The sequence below is a fragment of the Elephantulus edwardii genome, unplaced genomic scaffold (assembly GCF_000299155.1).
Source record: "Elephantulus edwardii isolate Elephantulus edwardi_28Jun2011 unplaced genomic scaffold, EleEdw1.0 scaffold00013, whole genome shotgun sequence".
Classification (NCBI taxonomy): domain Eukaryota; kingdom Metazoa; phylum Chordata; class Mammalia; order Macroscelidea; family Macroscelididae; genus Elephantulus; species Elephantulus edwardii.
The window spans coordinates 7,218,532-7,230,888 of NW_006399763.1; the positions used below are offsets into that span (position 1 = coordinate 7,218,532).

Sequence of the window (12,357 nt, forward strand, 5' to 3'; positions counted from 1 at the left end):
TTTTCCCCCTTACAATGCTGGTTTAGATCAGACACTGCCTCATCCTGCCCACGACATTGTTCTAGGGAGGCTAGCCTGAATCACCCAGAGAAACTGTATTGTTATGGCTACCCATGTCATCAATTCAATTCCAATTCCTGGTGACCCTGTGCAACAGAGTAGGACTGCTTCATAGGGTTTCCAAGGCTGTAAATCTTGAGCCAACTACCTCATCTTTCTTCCTACCGAGTGACTCTTGAGTTACCAGTTTGAACTGGTAACCTTTTAATTAGCAGTCAAATGCTTTTAGCCAATAAATATGCTATAATTTTTAGAAAGAAAAAAAAATCTATCAAACCAAAAACCTCAAGCTCATCATTAATCAAATCATTAGTCAAAGCCCACTAATAAAACCTTCATTTGGATTTCTGAGGCTAGAAATTGAATGGGAGGAGTTTTCCCATCTTTCTTCCACAGAGTTCCCTGGTGGATTTGAACCAGTGGGGTCTGCCTTTGGGTTAGCGGAAAACTCCCTGTGGGCTAGCCCAGTTGCTGGTAGATAAAACAGGAGTAGCTTTTGGGTTAGTAGCACAACTCACTAAGGACTATGCCACCTCACCCCCAGCCGTTACAAAGATCTCAGCAAACTTACCAGGCTCTCAAGCTGAAATATCCCTTCAGGGTTGTTAGGCATAACCCAGGCGTTATTATCCAAGGCAAGATGAGTGTCCTTTCTTTACTCCAGACCTTCACACAGGTGCTGCTCCAACAGAGAGGAAGGCTAAGTGGAAGGGACAGGATCCTAGTAGAAAAAAGAGTGAATCACCCCATACGCCAGGAGATTAGCACTCTGCCCCTCTCACCCCAAGGAGACAGGCCTTCCTACAAGCCTTGAGGATAGCTTCTGGCTTTCTTTTTAATCTATCAAGTATGTTTATATGGTTGTAGACAATATTTATCATCCTTCCATAGTATCTGTCTTTTCTTCTCAGTAATTTCCAAAGTTCATCCGTAGTCTGAGTGTAAGGTTATGGTTAAATGTATGTCGTTGTTGATTAAAGTGGAAAAAGGTACACTTCTAATCTATGGATTTCCAGGGAAACAATGACTTACTAGACCCAAAGCATTAAAAAACTCAGGGTTTTTCTGGTTTGAGTAAATTTGTTTGGTTGCTACAGAATATCCCAGGGTTGTGGTGACCTCTGAGCTATGACTTGCTGCCATATCTTGCCTTAGATTAAAGAAAAATGGCTCTAGCAGTTTAGTCTGGCTAGAAATACTGAGTAGAGCTCATTAGATGTGCTCATGACAGCTGTCACTGAAGGTTTGGTATGGCTTTCATGGTGAATTTTACTACACTGTCCTTATTTTATCTGGAGCACTTTAGCAGGATTGGCCATCATTTCTGACTGATGCAGCATGGTCTTACACATTGAGCCATAATGATTTTGTTGTATTTTTTTATGGGATTGCTTTTGATTATATGTAATAAAATTGTGAGGTTGCTGAAGATCTTCCTGATTTAGGAGAGGTTTCAAAATGAGATAGAAGTAAAAATCTAAACCCTAGTTTATTATATGTGTGTGTGTTTTAAAAGTTTAAAGAAAATATAAAAAGAACCAGGAATAAAATGTTTTAAGTACTCTATCAGTCTCACTGGCACTTGATGGCCTTTATAATATATTCTATGAGTCCTTGTTTAAGCATTTTCTCTTCCCACTGTATTATAATATTCCTCCCCACCACCCAGTTTGTTTACTGATTTTCAACACCTAAAAAATGTCTTGCACATAATAGCTACTCAGTAAGTATTTATTGAATGAACAAATCAAAGAATAATAGTTGGTGAATATGTGAAAAAAAATTGGCATTTTTGATACACTATTGGTAGATAAGAGTATAAATTGATTAAAACTACATTGGAGAATAATTTTGCAATCTCTAATGAAGTTGAATGTGTATATATACTGAGGGACATCTGGTGGCTTAGTGTTAAAGAGTTGTACTGCCAACCCAGAGGCAAGAGGTTTGATCTGCCAGCTGTGTCCTGGGAAAAAGATGGGCAGTCTCCTCCTGTGTGATTTACAGCCTCTTTAAATCCACCAGCGGGTTAGCTGAGATTCCCACTAGATGGTACATAATAATGACAGTAGCAACAATATGTGCATACCAACAGTCTACATTATGCAGATGACACAACCTTACTTGCAGAAAGTAAAGAATAATTGAAGCACCTACTGCAGAAGATAGAGTTGCTGTGATACTGAACACTGTGCCATAGGTGTGTCAGACACCATAATGTTACCCATCATGGACAGTGTTTGGAGGAGCTTCCAGATTGATTCAGGTTTGGAAGCAGGAGAGGCATCCACTTCCTAAACCACATGCCTCTGGAAATTCTATGAACATAGCAAAATGATGTTAGTTCTAGAGCAGGGTTCAGGTCTCTTGTTCGTCGGGTCACTATGAGTCGTATTTTACTTGACGGTACTTAACCATTGCTAAATGACACTATTGTTGTTATTTTTGGAGGAACATTCTTCCAAGTGGTATAGCATTCTTCTGTCAATTTGTTGTACTGAAGTAATCAGGGTCTGCTGTAATGCTAATCCTTGTGCCATTGGGGTTCAGATGGTTGCCCAAGGTGGACTGTGTTTGGTGGGGCTCCCAGTTTAAGACAAGTTTGGGAGCAGGAGTGGCATCCACTTCCTAAACCACATACCTATGGAAATTCTATAAAATTGCAGAAATGACAGTAGTTATAGAAAGGCTTCAGGTCTTTTGATCATAGAGTTGCTATGAGTCATGTGCGACTCGACAGCAGTCAACTACAATACCAATTGCCGAAGATAGGGACTGTAGATCATCAATATGCATTATGTCTCATCATCAAGAAAACAAAAATCCTTACCTGTGGAGCGATAGGCAGCATCACAATAGAGAGAAAAGATTAAAGTTGGCACCCGTTTCATTTTACTTGGATCCACAGTCCCATAGTATTACCAGTAAAGAAAGAAAAACAAATGTCTTGTATTGGAAAAATCTGTGGTGAAGGATCTCTCTAAAATGCTGAAGAGCAAGGATATAAGTTTAAAGACTCAGGTGCACCTGATCCAAGTTGTACGATGAATATGAATGACTGAAGAAGCATAGATACCTTTGAATTACCGTGTTCGAGATGAATATTGACTACCCCATAGATTGCAAAAAAAAACCCCACCCAATCTGTCTTGAAAGGAGTACAAACAGGGTGCACAGAGGCGAGGATGGTGAAACTTCATCTCACATACTTCAGGCATGTTGTCAGGAAGGGCCAGTCCTTGGAAAAGACTTCATCCTGGGAAAGGTGAGTCTCTGGGAAAGAAAGGAAGTTCAGAATATTGTACAACAGTTTAAAACTAACTCGGTAGTTCAGAGCAAGTTTTGCTACTAACCCAAAGCTGACACCTCTTTGGCAGTTGGAATCTGTCAACAGCTCTGCAAAATAAATGTGGGCAATCTCCCACTGCTGTGATTTACAGCCTCCCAAAAACCCACTGTGGGGTCACTGAGGAGTTGGTTCTGACTTGACATCATTGTATTACGTTTGAAGTAGACTGACTTATGTCCACATGGATGGATGGATGGATGGATGGGTAGATGGAGAGATAGACAAGATTGATAGGTGAGTAGGTAGATGAGTAATGGGAGGAAAGGAAGGAGAGAGAGGGAAGAAGGAAAGGAAGGAAGGAAATAAGCAGTCACCACTTATATAAATTTTGACATCCACAACAATAGTAGGTGTTTATTAGTTTTTGTCACTGAGGATTCACTTTGCTATCTAAACGTCTGCTGCTCAGTACTGAAAAAAAAAATGCACTAAAGCCCAAGCCTGTCCTCTCCGGTATCTGGTGGTGTAGGTGACTAAGGATGTGCATAAAAGGGCTGTTCAGTAAATACTTATTAACATGATTAGGGTGAAGCACAGTGGGTTTCTTTGCATTCATGTCCATTTTACTTATTCTTCCTCATCATTTACAACTTATTAAATATGTAACCAATGAAGTCAAGGCTGCTCGTCTTCACAATTACAGATTGCCTGTACTTAAGGAATACTCTGGGAAATTAATAAAAATCATGCTGCAGTCATTATGACATTCAGTATGTCTGCTGGTATTTTCTGCTTAAGTATTTTACTGTGCTCTGTTAAAACAAATGCTAGTTAAATAAATGGTGATTAAAATAGGAAGTGTTTCCTATTGAAATAAGGAAAGAAAATTACTCTTCATCTTTTGTTCTAATAATGTGTAAAGATAATACAATTGATGTTAGCCTTGTTTTTTATTTTATTTACTGTATTAAATAGTCCTCTCACAGTGAATTAATTCTGCTCTTCTCTCTGCCTGGCTCTTGTCTTCTCCATAGTTATCTGATGACGGTCGCTACATCTTATTATCCATCAGGGAGGGCTGTGATCCTGTAAACCGGCTGTGGTACTGTGACCTGCAGCAGGAATCCAATGGCATCACTGGTAAGTTTATTTCAAATGCAGATAATTATTCCATTAGCTCTATTAGTTTCTTTTTTTTCAGACCATAAAGTGCAGAAAAATTAAGGATGTTAGTGGCTTTAGCTTTTACTCTGTAGACTGAGGTCAACCAAATATTTTACATGTAATGTGAAAACATACTGACAATTGCAGTGAAGCCAGAATTTTGGTCTATTTTGCCTTATCACTATCTCAAAGAAGGGTCCAGACTGCTATGGGAAAGGTACCTGTGAGGCTAGTAGAACCCAGCACTTAACAAGTGTATAAAAGCACCCCAGCACTAAGCACATGTGCAACAATAGCTGATTTAGCATCTTGAAACTTTGTATATCCAAATGGTCAGCTTTGAACCATCCAGTTACAAGCTCTGAGAATGATTCATTTTAAATATTGTTCTGCATAATCAGCAGAGAGTTGCACTGTTAAACACCACACACCTCTCCAGTAGTTCAAATCCACCCTGAGGGAGAAAGATGAGCAGTCTCCTCCTGTGTGCAATTTAGAGACTCAGAAATCCAGGTAGATGGCTTTAAAAGTGATTCTCTTCCAGAGAACTTTAGCATTCCGATTCAAAAGTAATTCATATTAAAAGAAAAAATCATTCTCAAGCAGGAAAGTTGTTCAGCTGGCACAAATACCTGTTAAATATTTCCATACCTCAAAACTATCAGAGTGTTAGTAGTGAATTGATTACAGTGTGTCCAGCCTAGTGTAAAAGAATTTTTTTTAATATTATAGACACTGATTTACCAAACATACAATGTTCAATGCATTTATAATTTATCTCATTATTGATAACTAATTTTCATTACTGTGGGGATGTGGAAATATTTATGACTGACTAGGGGTTGCACTGTTTTTTAAACTTTCTTGAACAAAGGTCACATCTTAACATTCTTAGTAGTTACAGTGCAGCATGTTACAGGTATTGCAGGCTCAAGTCAGTAACTTTTGATCGTGTTAAATATATTTTGACTTAATTAGTTTTTTCTGTTAAGAAAAAGAGGAGATACAGCCATTTTGACCTAGCGAACATGATACCAACACACCTGCCTTCACAGACTATACCACCCAAGAATTGTCTGCCTGAGTTGCAAGTCTGGATCAGCACACCCTTTTTTTTTTTTAAGTTTTATTGGGAAAAAACCAATTGGGGGTACAAGGAGGTGAGGGTTGGGGGCAGAAGGGTGAGGATAGGCAGGGATGCAGTTGCAGAGCTGCAGAAATTGGTTGGTTGGGGGAGCAGGTGAAGGAAATGAAAGTGATCCAATGGGGACCAGATGCTACAGGAAAATGACAAGCATTTTCCAATGGTAGTTAAATCAACTGTCTTACTGATTTGGGAACTGGATGCCAACTCTCTGGTTTCTTCATGCTGAACAGGGGCGTTGATGTAAAGGGGGAAAGGGAGGACACTTTATCACCTTACTGGTGATCTTGGGTTAAGGCTGCTTGCCTTCTTGTTCTGTTAGAAGATATTTTCCTGTCATTTGCTCCCCTCTGGCCTGCAAAGTGTTTTCCCAGGTGGGTCCAGTGGGGATGGCTGGTTGAACCCAGAGGCTTCCTTTTTGTCACTGGCACTGGGTTCGGGGTCAGGTCTGAAGTAAAACTCAGTGGTAAGGTTACCTGTAGGAAAGGGAGCACACCCTTCTTAACATTCAATCTTAAACAGTGATCACGTGGGATTTTACCCCCTAAGTTCAGCTTTCGTTGCTTTTTTTCTCTCTTTTTTTTTTAACTTTTTTTTCAGATAGTCATTCATAAACATTGTATTTCATGAATGTAAATTGTGTTGTACACAATCTATCATTTACATCCTATTTTGTTCATGTATATTGTGGGGTGGTTTTTTCCATCTTAATCATCTTACTAATAACTACATTCTTTAAAGTGTGTAACCCAGTTACTTCATGCTTCATGCTTTAATATCCCCATTGTAGATTGCCAATTTCTGATTTGCCCATCCCTATCAAACCAATACTCTGAGGAGAAAACCATGTCTCTTTTGCTGAAGAATCTTTTGTTCCATTTGGAAATGTCTTTAAAATCCAAAGTAGAGATACTGGCACAATTAAGGACATTAGGCTAGCATAACATTTTATTAGTTCTGCTGTAGGAAAGGCAGATGGGGTTTGACTGTGATTCTTGCCTGCATATTAGTTTGCAGTAAACACCTTAAACTTTGCAAGAAAATGATTGGTATCTAGATTTTTTTTTCAAGTTATATAGGCTAGATCAATATTATTTGTTTTGGAAAATAGCCAAGTATATATTTGTTAAAATATTTTTATAGGTCAATAGGGGGGGGGTTGTGTGTATATTGCTGCTGTATGATGTCAAGTTGGAAATAATCAATAGCTGACCCTCCAGTGAGTTTTTTAGGAACAGTAAATCACATGTGAGGAGATTGTCCATCCTTCTTCTGTGGAGCAGCTGGTGGGTTCAAACCCAATGCCTTGCTTTTGGAATTGTAGGGCAGCTTCTTACCACTAGGCCACCATGTTGTTGTTGTGTGCAATCAAGTTGGAACCGATCCCTAACTGATGCTCCAGTGGGTTTCAGAGGCAGTAGATCACACCAGAAGAGGTTGCCAAGACTTTTCCCACAGAACAGCACCACATGCCTCTGGGATTACAGCACAGCTTCTTGCTACTTGGCCACAAAAGCAAGAGTGCATGCGCTCTCGCTCTATCTCTTTCTCCCCCCCTCCCCCCCCGTGTGTGTGTGTGTGTGTGTGTGTTTGTGTATAGATAGGTAGATATAGATTTTTTAAAACAGTCTTCACTATCTTTGAGTGCATTGTTTGAGTGCATTGTTATCTTTGAACCACTTGTTCAGGGTCTTTCACTGACTCTTCACTTGACCAAACATGATGTCCTTCCATAAGAAATGATTCTTCCTGGTAAGATATCCAAAGTAGTCTTTGCCCTCTTTGCTTCTTAGAACATTCTGACTGTACTACTTCTAAGACAGACTTATTTGTTTTTTTTCTCAGTCCATCATATATTCTTCACCAAGACCATAATTCTGATTCATCAGTTCTTTTTTGGTCTTCTGTATTTATTGTCTGGCTTTTTTATGCATATGAGGCAATTGAAAATATCATGGCTGTGGTTAAACATGTTTTAGTAATAGCATTGGTCTTAACCGCTTTAAAGAGGTCTCTTGTAGCAGATCGCCTGATGTAATAGGGAATACTTGATAACTTCAGTCTTTCCACCATTTATCATGATAATGGTTTTTGGACCATTCATGAGGAATTTTGTTTCCTTTACATTGAAGTGTAATCCATACTGAAAGCTATACTATTTGTTCATCAGTAAATTCTTAAGTTCTTTCTGCTTTTAGCAAGCAAGATTATATCATGTGCACATCAGAGATTGCTAATGAGTCTTCTTTCAATCCTGTTGACTGTATTCTTTTTCATAAAATCTAGCTTCTTTTATTATTTGCTCAGCAACAGAATGAATAAGCCCAGAGTATTTCTTTCTTTTTCTATTTTAAACCCAGAGTTTTTCAAATGATGAAGATGTGACAGGATGACTGTCTGACAGAGAACATTTAAGATATAACTTCTTTGTGGCATACACCATTTTCCAGGGAAAGCTCTTATAATCGTTAATAGTAGTGTAAACAATCATTTCCCACTTTTTGTTTTACTTCAGAATTCATTTTTTGCTTTTAATTGAACAAAACAAGGAAATAGAGAAAGCTTGGGAAGAGGATGCATAAGGGATCTTTCCTTTCTTATTCTGTCTTATGCCTAACAAACAATCTAAGAAGAACCTGCTCTGGTGGAAAAATTCATGTCACATTAAGGTTGAAGCCAAAGTTCTAACCTTTATCACCGTTTAGTGTGAGAAGGAAGAAGGTCATCTGGGCTTTGACCCCTTTGGGTCAGAGCATGATTTGTACCTGGCGTGTGTTTATTGTGCTTCATGTAAAGCCTTCAGTTTTCATAAAATATAAAAACACTGTCTAAAATTTCCAAAGAACTCATAAAACATTTTTCTATGAAAATAGTTAATATTTTTAATGATTTTCAGTAAAAGTCATGAAATGCATAAAACCATAAAATTGCTTAAACTAATCTTCACTCAGTAAACAAAACTATTCCCCACCAAGAAGAGAGTTATAAAAAGTCATTTTAACTTTAATGTGGAAAGATTGAGGAATGAAAATGTATTGGCTTTATAGTGAATAATGCTAGTTACAGACAAAGAGACCTCAGAAAAGGTGGGCAAAAATGAAACAGTTAAGAACTTCAGGCATTTTCTTTTTTAAAAGTAATTTTCCTGTTTTCCATTTGAATCAACAGTGTTCTTACCTTGTGAATACCAAAAATAAGTGAGTCTCATTGTTCACTTGAAACACTTTTTTTCACATAAATGATTTCTTGATTAAAATCTTGCGGGGAGAGTGAAAGAATTCAAGAAATCCTCGTTTACACTGTTTTGGGAAAGTCTGTACTTTGAACTGGTTTTCAGATTTTATACCTGGAGTTGTGCAAATCTGGCCACCTTCTTTGTTCTGGGTAAACTTATGACTGACTCATCGTATATATTTATGGCAAAGATTAATGCATCAGAATTTAAAGATGAATAATGACCAACCAGAATCTGTTTTGTTCTTTTGTTGTTCATTGGAACCTGGTGATTTAAACAAGTGTGCTGTGACTTCAGATTAGCCTGATTGCCTAGCAGTACTGAAGGACATTTAGGCTGTGTTTAGCTTTTGATAGATTCCTGAATTATTATTTAGTCAGAATAATTGCCATTGGCTATAGGACCTTTACAGACAAAACCCTGAAGACGGTTACATTGAGAAATAAAGATTTCACATCAAGAAATGTATCATTGTCAGGGGAATATTTAAGGAATCTGACATTTAACTGAACTAAGATTTGGTGTCTACAAATGTCGTAGTATAGATAGTTCTGTTTTATCACTGTTATTTTAAACAGTTTACCATTTGATTCTTATTTATTATTATCTGCTGTAAAAAAGAACAAGAGCCACATTGGGGACAGCCATTTCTGACCTTTACCAGCTTCACAGAAGGGAACTGTCCCCATCAACAGCATCAACAACACAAAACTAATTCCCAGGAGGTCAAACATGTCCCCCATTGCTCCTGCACCTCTTTCTACTCATTCCAGCACCAATCTTATTGCTTTACTGGGTCTAAAATCCAATGTGACAGCTCACAGACTACATAGAACCACATGGGGTTGTTAAAAGGCTATAATCCAGGTTAGCAGCAGAATACAGTCAGGACAGCTTCCAAAATATGCTCAAGTGTGCTTCAGCCTTGAGCCTCGCCACTTTAGACTGGCGTTACAAAGTTCTCAGTCCTGCTCAATGTTGGTTCTGCCCACACCCCTTCCCATAGTCCTCCAACAAACTAGGACAAAGGCTCTTAACTCTGGTCCAGAGGTGTAGCAACCCCGACATCCATGCCATCTCAGTCATTCCTCTGGGTCTCTGCTGCGGCTGCTATGGCTATTGCTCTTGTAGGCCCTAGTCTGGCCAGCTCTAGAGTCTCTGGTCTTGAAGAACAAATTGAATTCTCTTGCTTGCTCTTTTCTGGTGGTGAGGTTCTTCATTTCTCCTGCTGGATCGCTCACTTTAATGTTGAGACTATCAGATTGGCTAACAAACCCTGTTTCCATGTTCCCATCCAGCTACATGGGAAGGTAAATTAATGGATAGGGAAGTTATTTTGAACAGTAAGCTCTTAGGACTATGTCTGCAAGTGTTATATTACAGACTTTTTTTACAGTTTATATTGTCATTCTGTTTGAGGAGTACTTTGTTTTCCTTTTAAACTATTATTTTCAGCATACTGAGATACAGCCACCTCTGAGTGGATCACTCCTGACCAGTCTTTTGGGGTTAGCAATTTGTCACTGAAACTGACATCATAGCAACTTAGATACAGAATTGGATCTTTTATAAAATTCACTTGTAAGGACACATTTTCATAAAAATTTAGTAGATTATATACTCTCATTAGCCTCCAAATGAGAACAATTGAAGTGCTATAAAAAGTTTAGAAATCATTGTAAATAAGTTGCCAAGTTGACACAAACCAAGGGAAATCATAGAAGCCAAAGACAAAAATGAAATCAGGAATCCTGGGGTGTAAATGAATTGATCCTGAATGCTTTTGCTGAGCTCTGAAAGTTGACTTCCTTTTGATGGCTGTCCTGAGTAACTCACTCACTGCTCTCCAATTGATTGCAACTAATAGTGACCTTTTTCATAGGGTCCCGAAGCCATAGATCTCAAAAGGAGAAAACTGCCCTTTATCTCCTGTGGAGCTGATGGTGACTTTAAGCCACTGAAGATGAATGGCTTTGGGGTTAGTCATGCAACTTGATATGGACTAGCCGAGAGCCCTCTAAGTCAGAGTCTAGTGATAGATGCCTTTTGTGTAAGAATGGTTGAAAAATAAGACTAGTAGTACCTGGTGGAGATATAGGAAAGAAACCCATCTGTCTTTACTTGGCACTTGTTGAGGCTGAGATATGCCAGCACATGAATTCTCCAAATGCATAAGAAAAGCTTAGTTTTACTTGAGTGCAGATTGAAGTAATTTTAAGATATAAGGTTAGCATACATTCTATATCCCCATTTTAAAAAAAATTGTTTGTATATTATTATTGGTGGATATTTGTACCTGTTTCTTTTCATTTTGAGTCATGCCACATCAACAGTTAAAGATTCATCAGTAAATACTGGATCTTAGCTAAAAGCATAGAATACCAAAAAGTCATTTACATGTGTGTTATTGACACTAAGCAAAGGTGTTTGCTTGTTTGGATCATAGTAAATTATGGATAACATTGAGGAAAATAGCAATCCCTGGACACTTAATTGTACTAATTCAAAAAACCTATACATAGACCCTAGAAGCTGTTGTCTGAATAAACAGGGGGACACTGTATAGTTTAAAATCAGGGAAGATGTGTGTCAGGGTTGTATCCTTTCCCCATACGTATTCAGTCATATGCTGAACAAATCATTCAAGAAACTGGACTACATGAAGAAGACTGGAGGAATACTCATCCTTGCTTGTAGAAAGTGAAGACACGTTGAAGCATTTGCCGAAGATTGGAGAATACAGCCTTCAACGTGAATTACATCTCTTCATAAAAAAGTCCTCACCACTGAACTAATAGTCAACTTCATGACAGAGAAAAAATGGAGGTTGTCAATGTTTTCATTTTCTTTGGATATTCTCATAGCATTAGCAGTTATCAAAAACCATGTTGTTTTTGTTGTTGTTGTTATGTGCTGTAGAGTCTCTTGCTACTCATAGCAACCTTATCTACAAGAACCCTAAACCCTGCTCTGTCCTGTGCCAACCTCACTGTCTCCGACACACTAACTCCCACTACCCCAGTCACTGAATCAGTCCATCTCACCAAGTGTCTTCCTCTGCTGCACTGTCCCTCCACTCTCCCAAATAAGCTATCCTTCTCCAAGGATGCCCAAAGTATGTCAGATGAATCTTAAGAATCCCTGATTCCAAAGAGCAGCCTGGCTTCACGGTCTCCAGGACAAACCTGTTTGTTTTCCTATTGTTGTTATGTGCCATCAAGTCATTTGCGACTCATAGCAAACCTATGTACAACAGCCCTAAACCCTGCTCTATCCTGTGTCAATCGCATTGCCTCTGACACACCCATCCCGATTACCCCAGTCATTGAATCAGTCCACCTCCTAGAGGGTCTTCCCCTCCTGCACTGTCTCTCCACCCTGCCAAGCATGATGTCCCTCTCCAAGGACCTATCTCTCCTTACAACATGTCCAAAGTATGTCAGACGAAGCCCCAGAATCCTTGCC

The 12,357-nt window shown here is 38.7% G+C and overlaps 1 protein-coding gene across 1 annotated transcript in view; it reads left to right on the forward strand.

Annotated features, from left to right (window-relative positions):
- The window catches only part of LOC102870602 (prolyl endopeptidase-like), a 147,469-nt gene that overhangs the window by 63,449 nt on the left and 71,663 nt on the right, over positions 1-12,357 (forward strand). Inside the window, exon 7 of the mRNA XM_006881182.1 lies at positions 4,384-4,489. Within this exon, the coding sequence (XP_006881244.1) occupies positions 4,384-4,489 (106 nt within the window). The remainder of the gene's footprint in view (positions 1-4,383; positions 4,490-12,357) is intronic.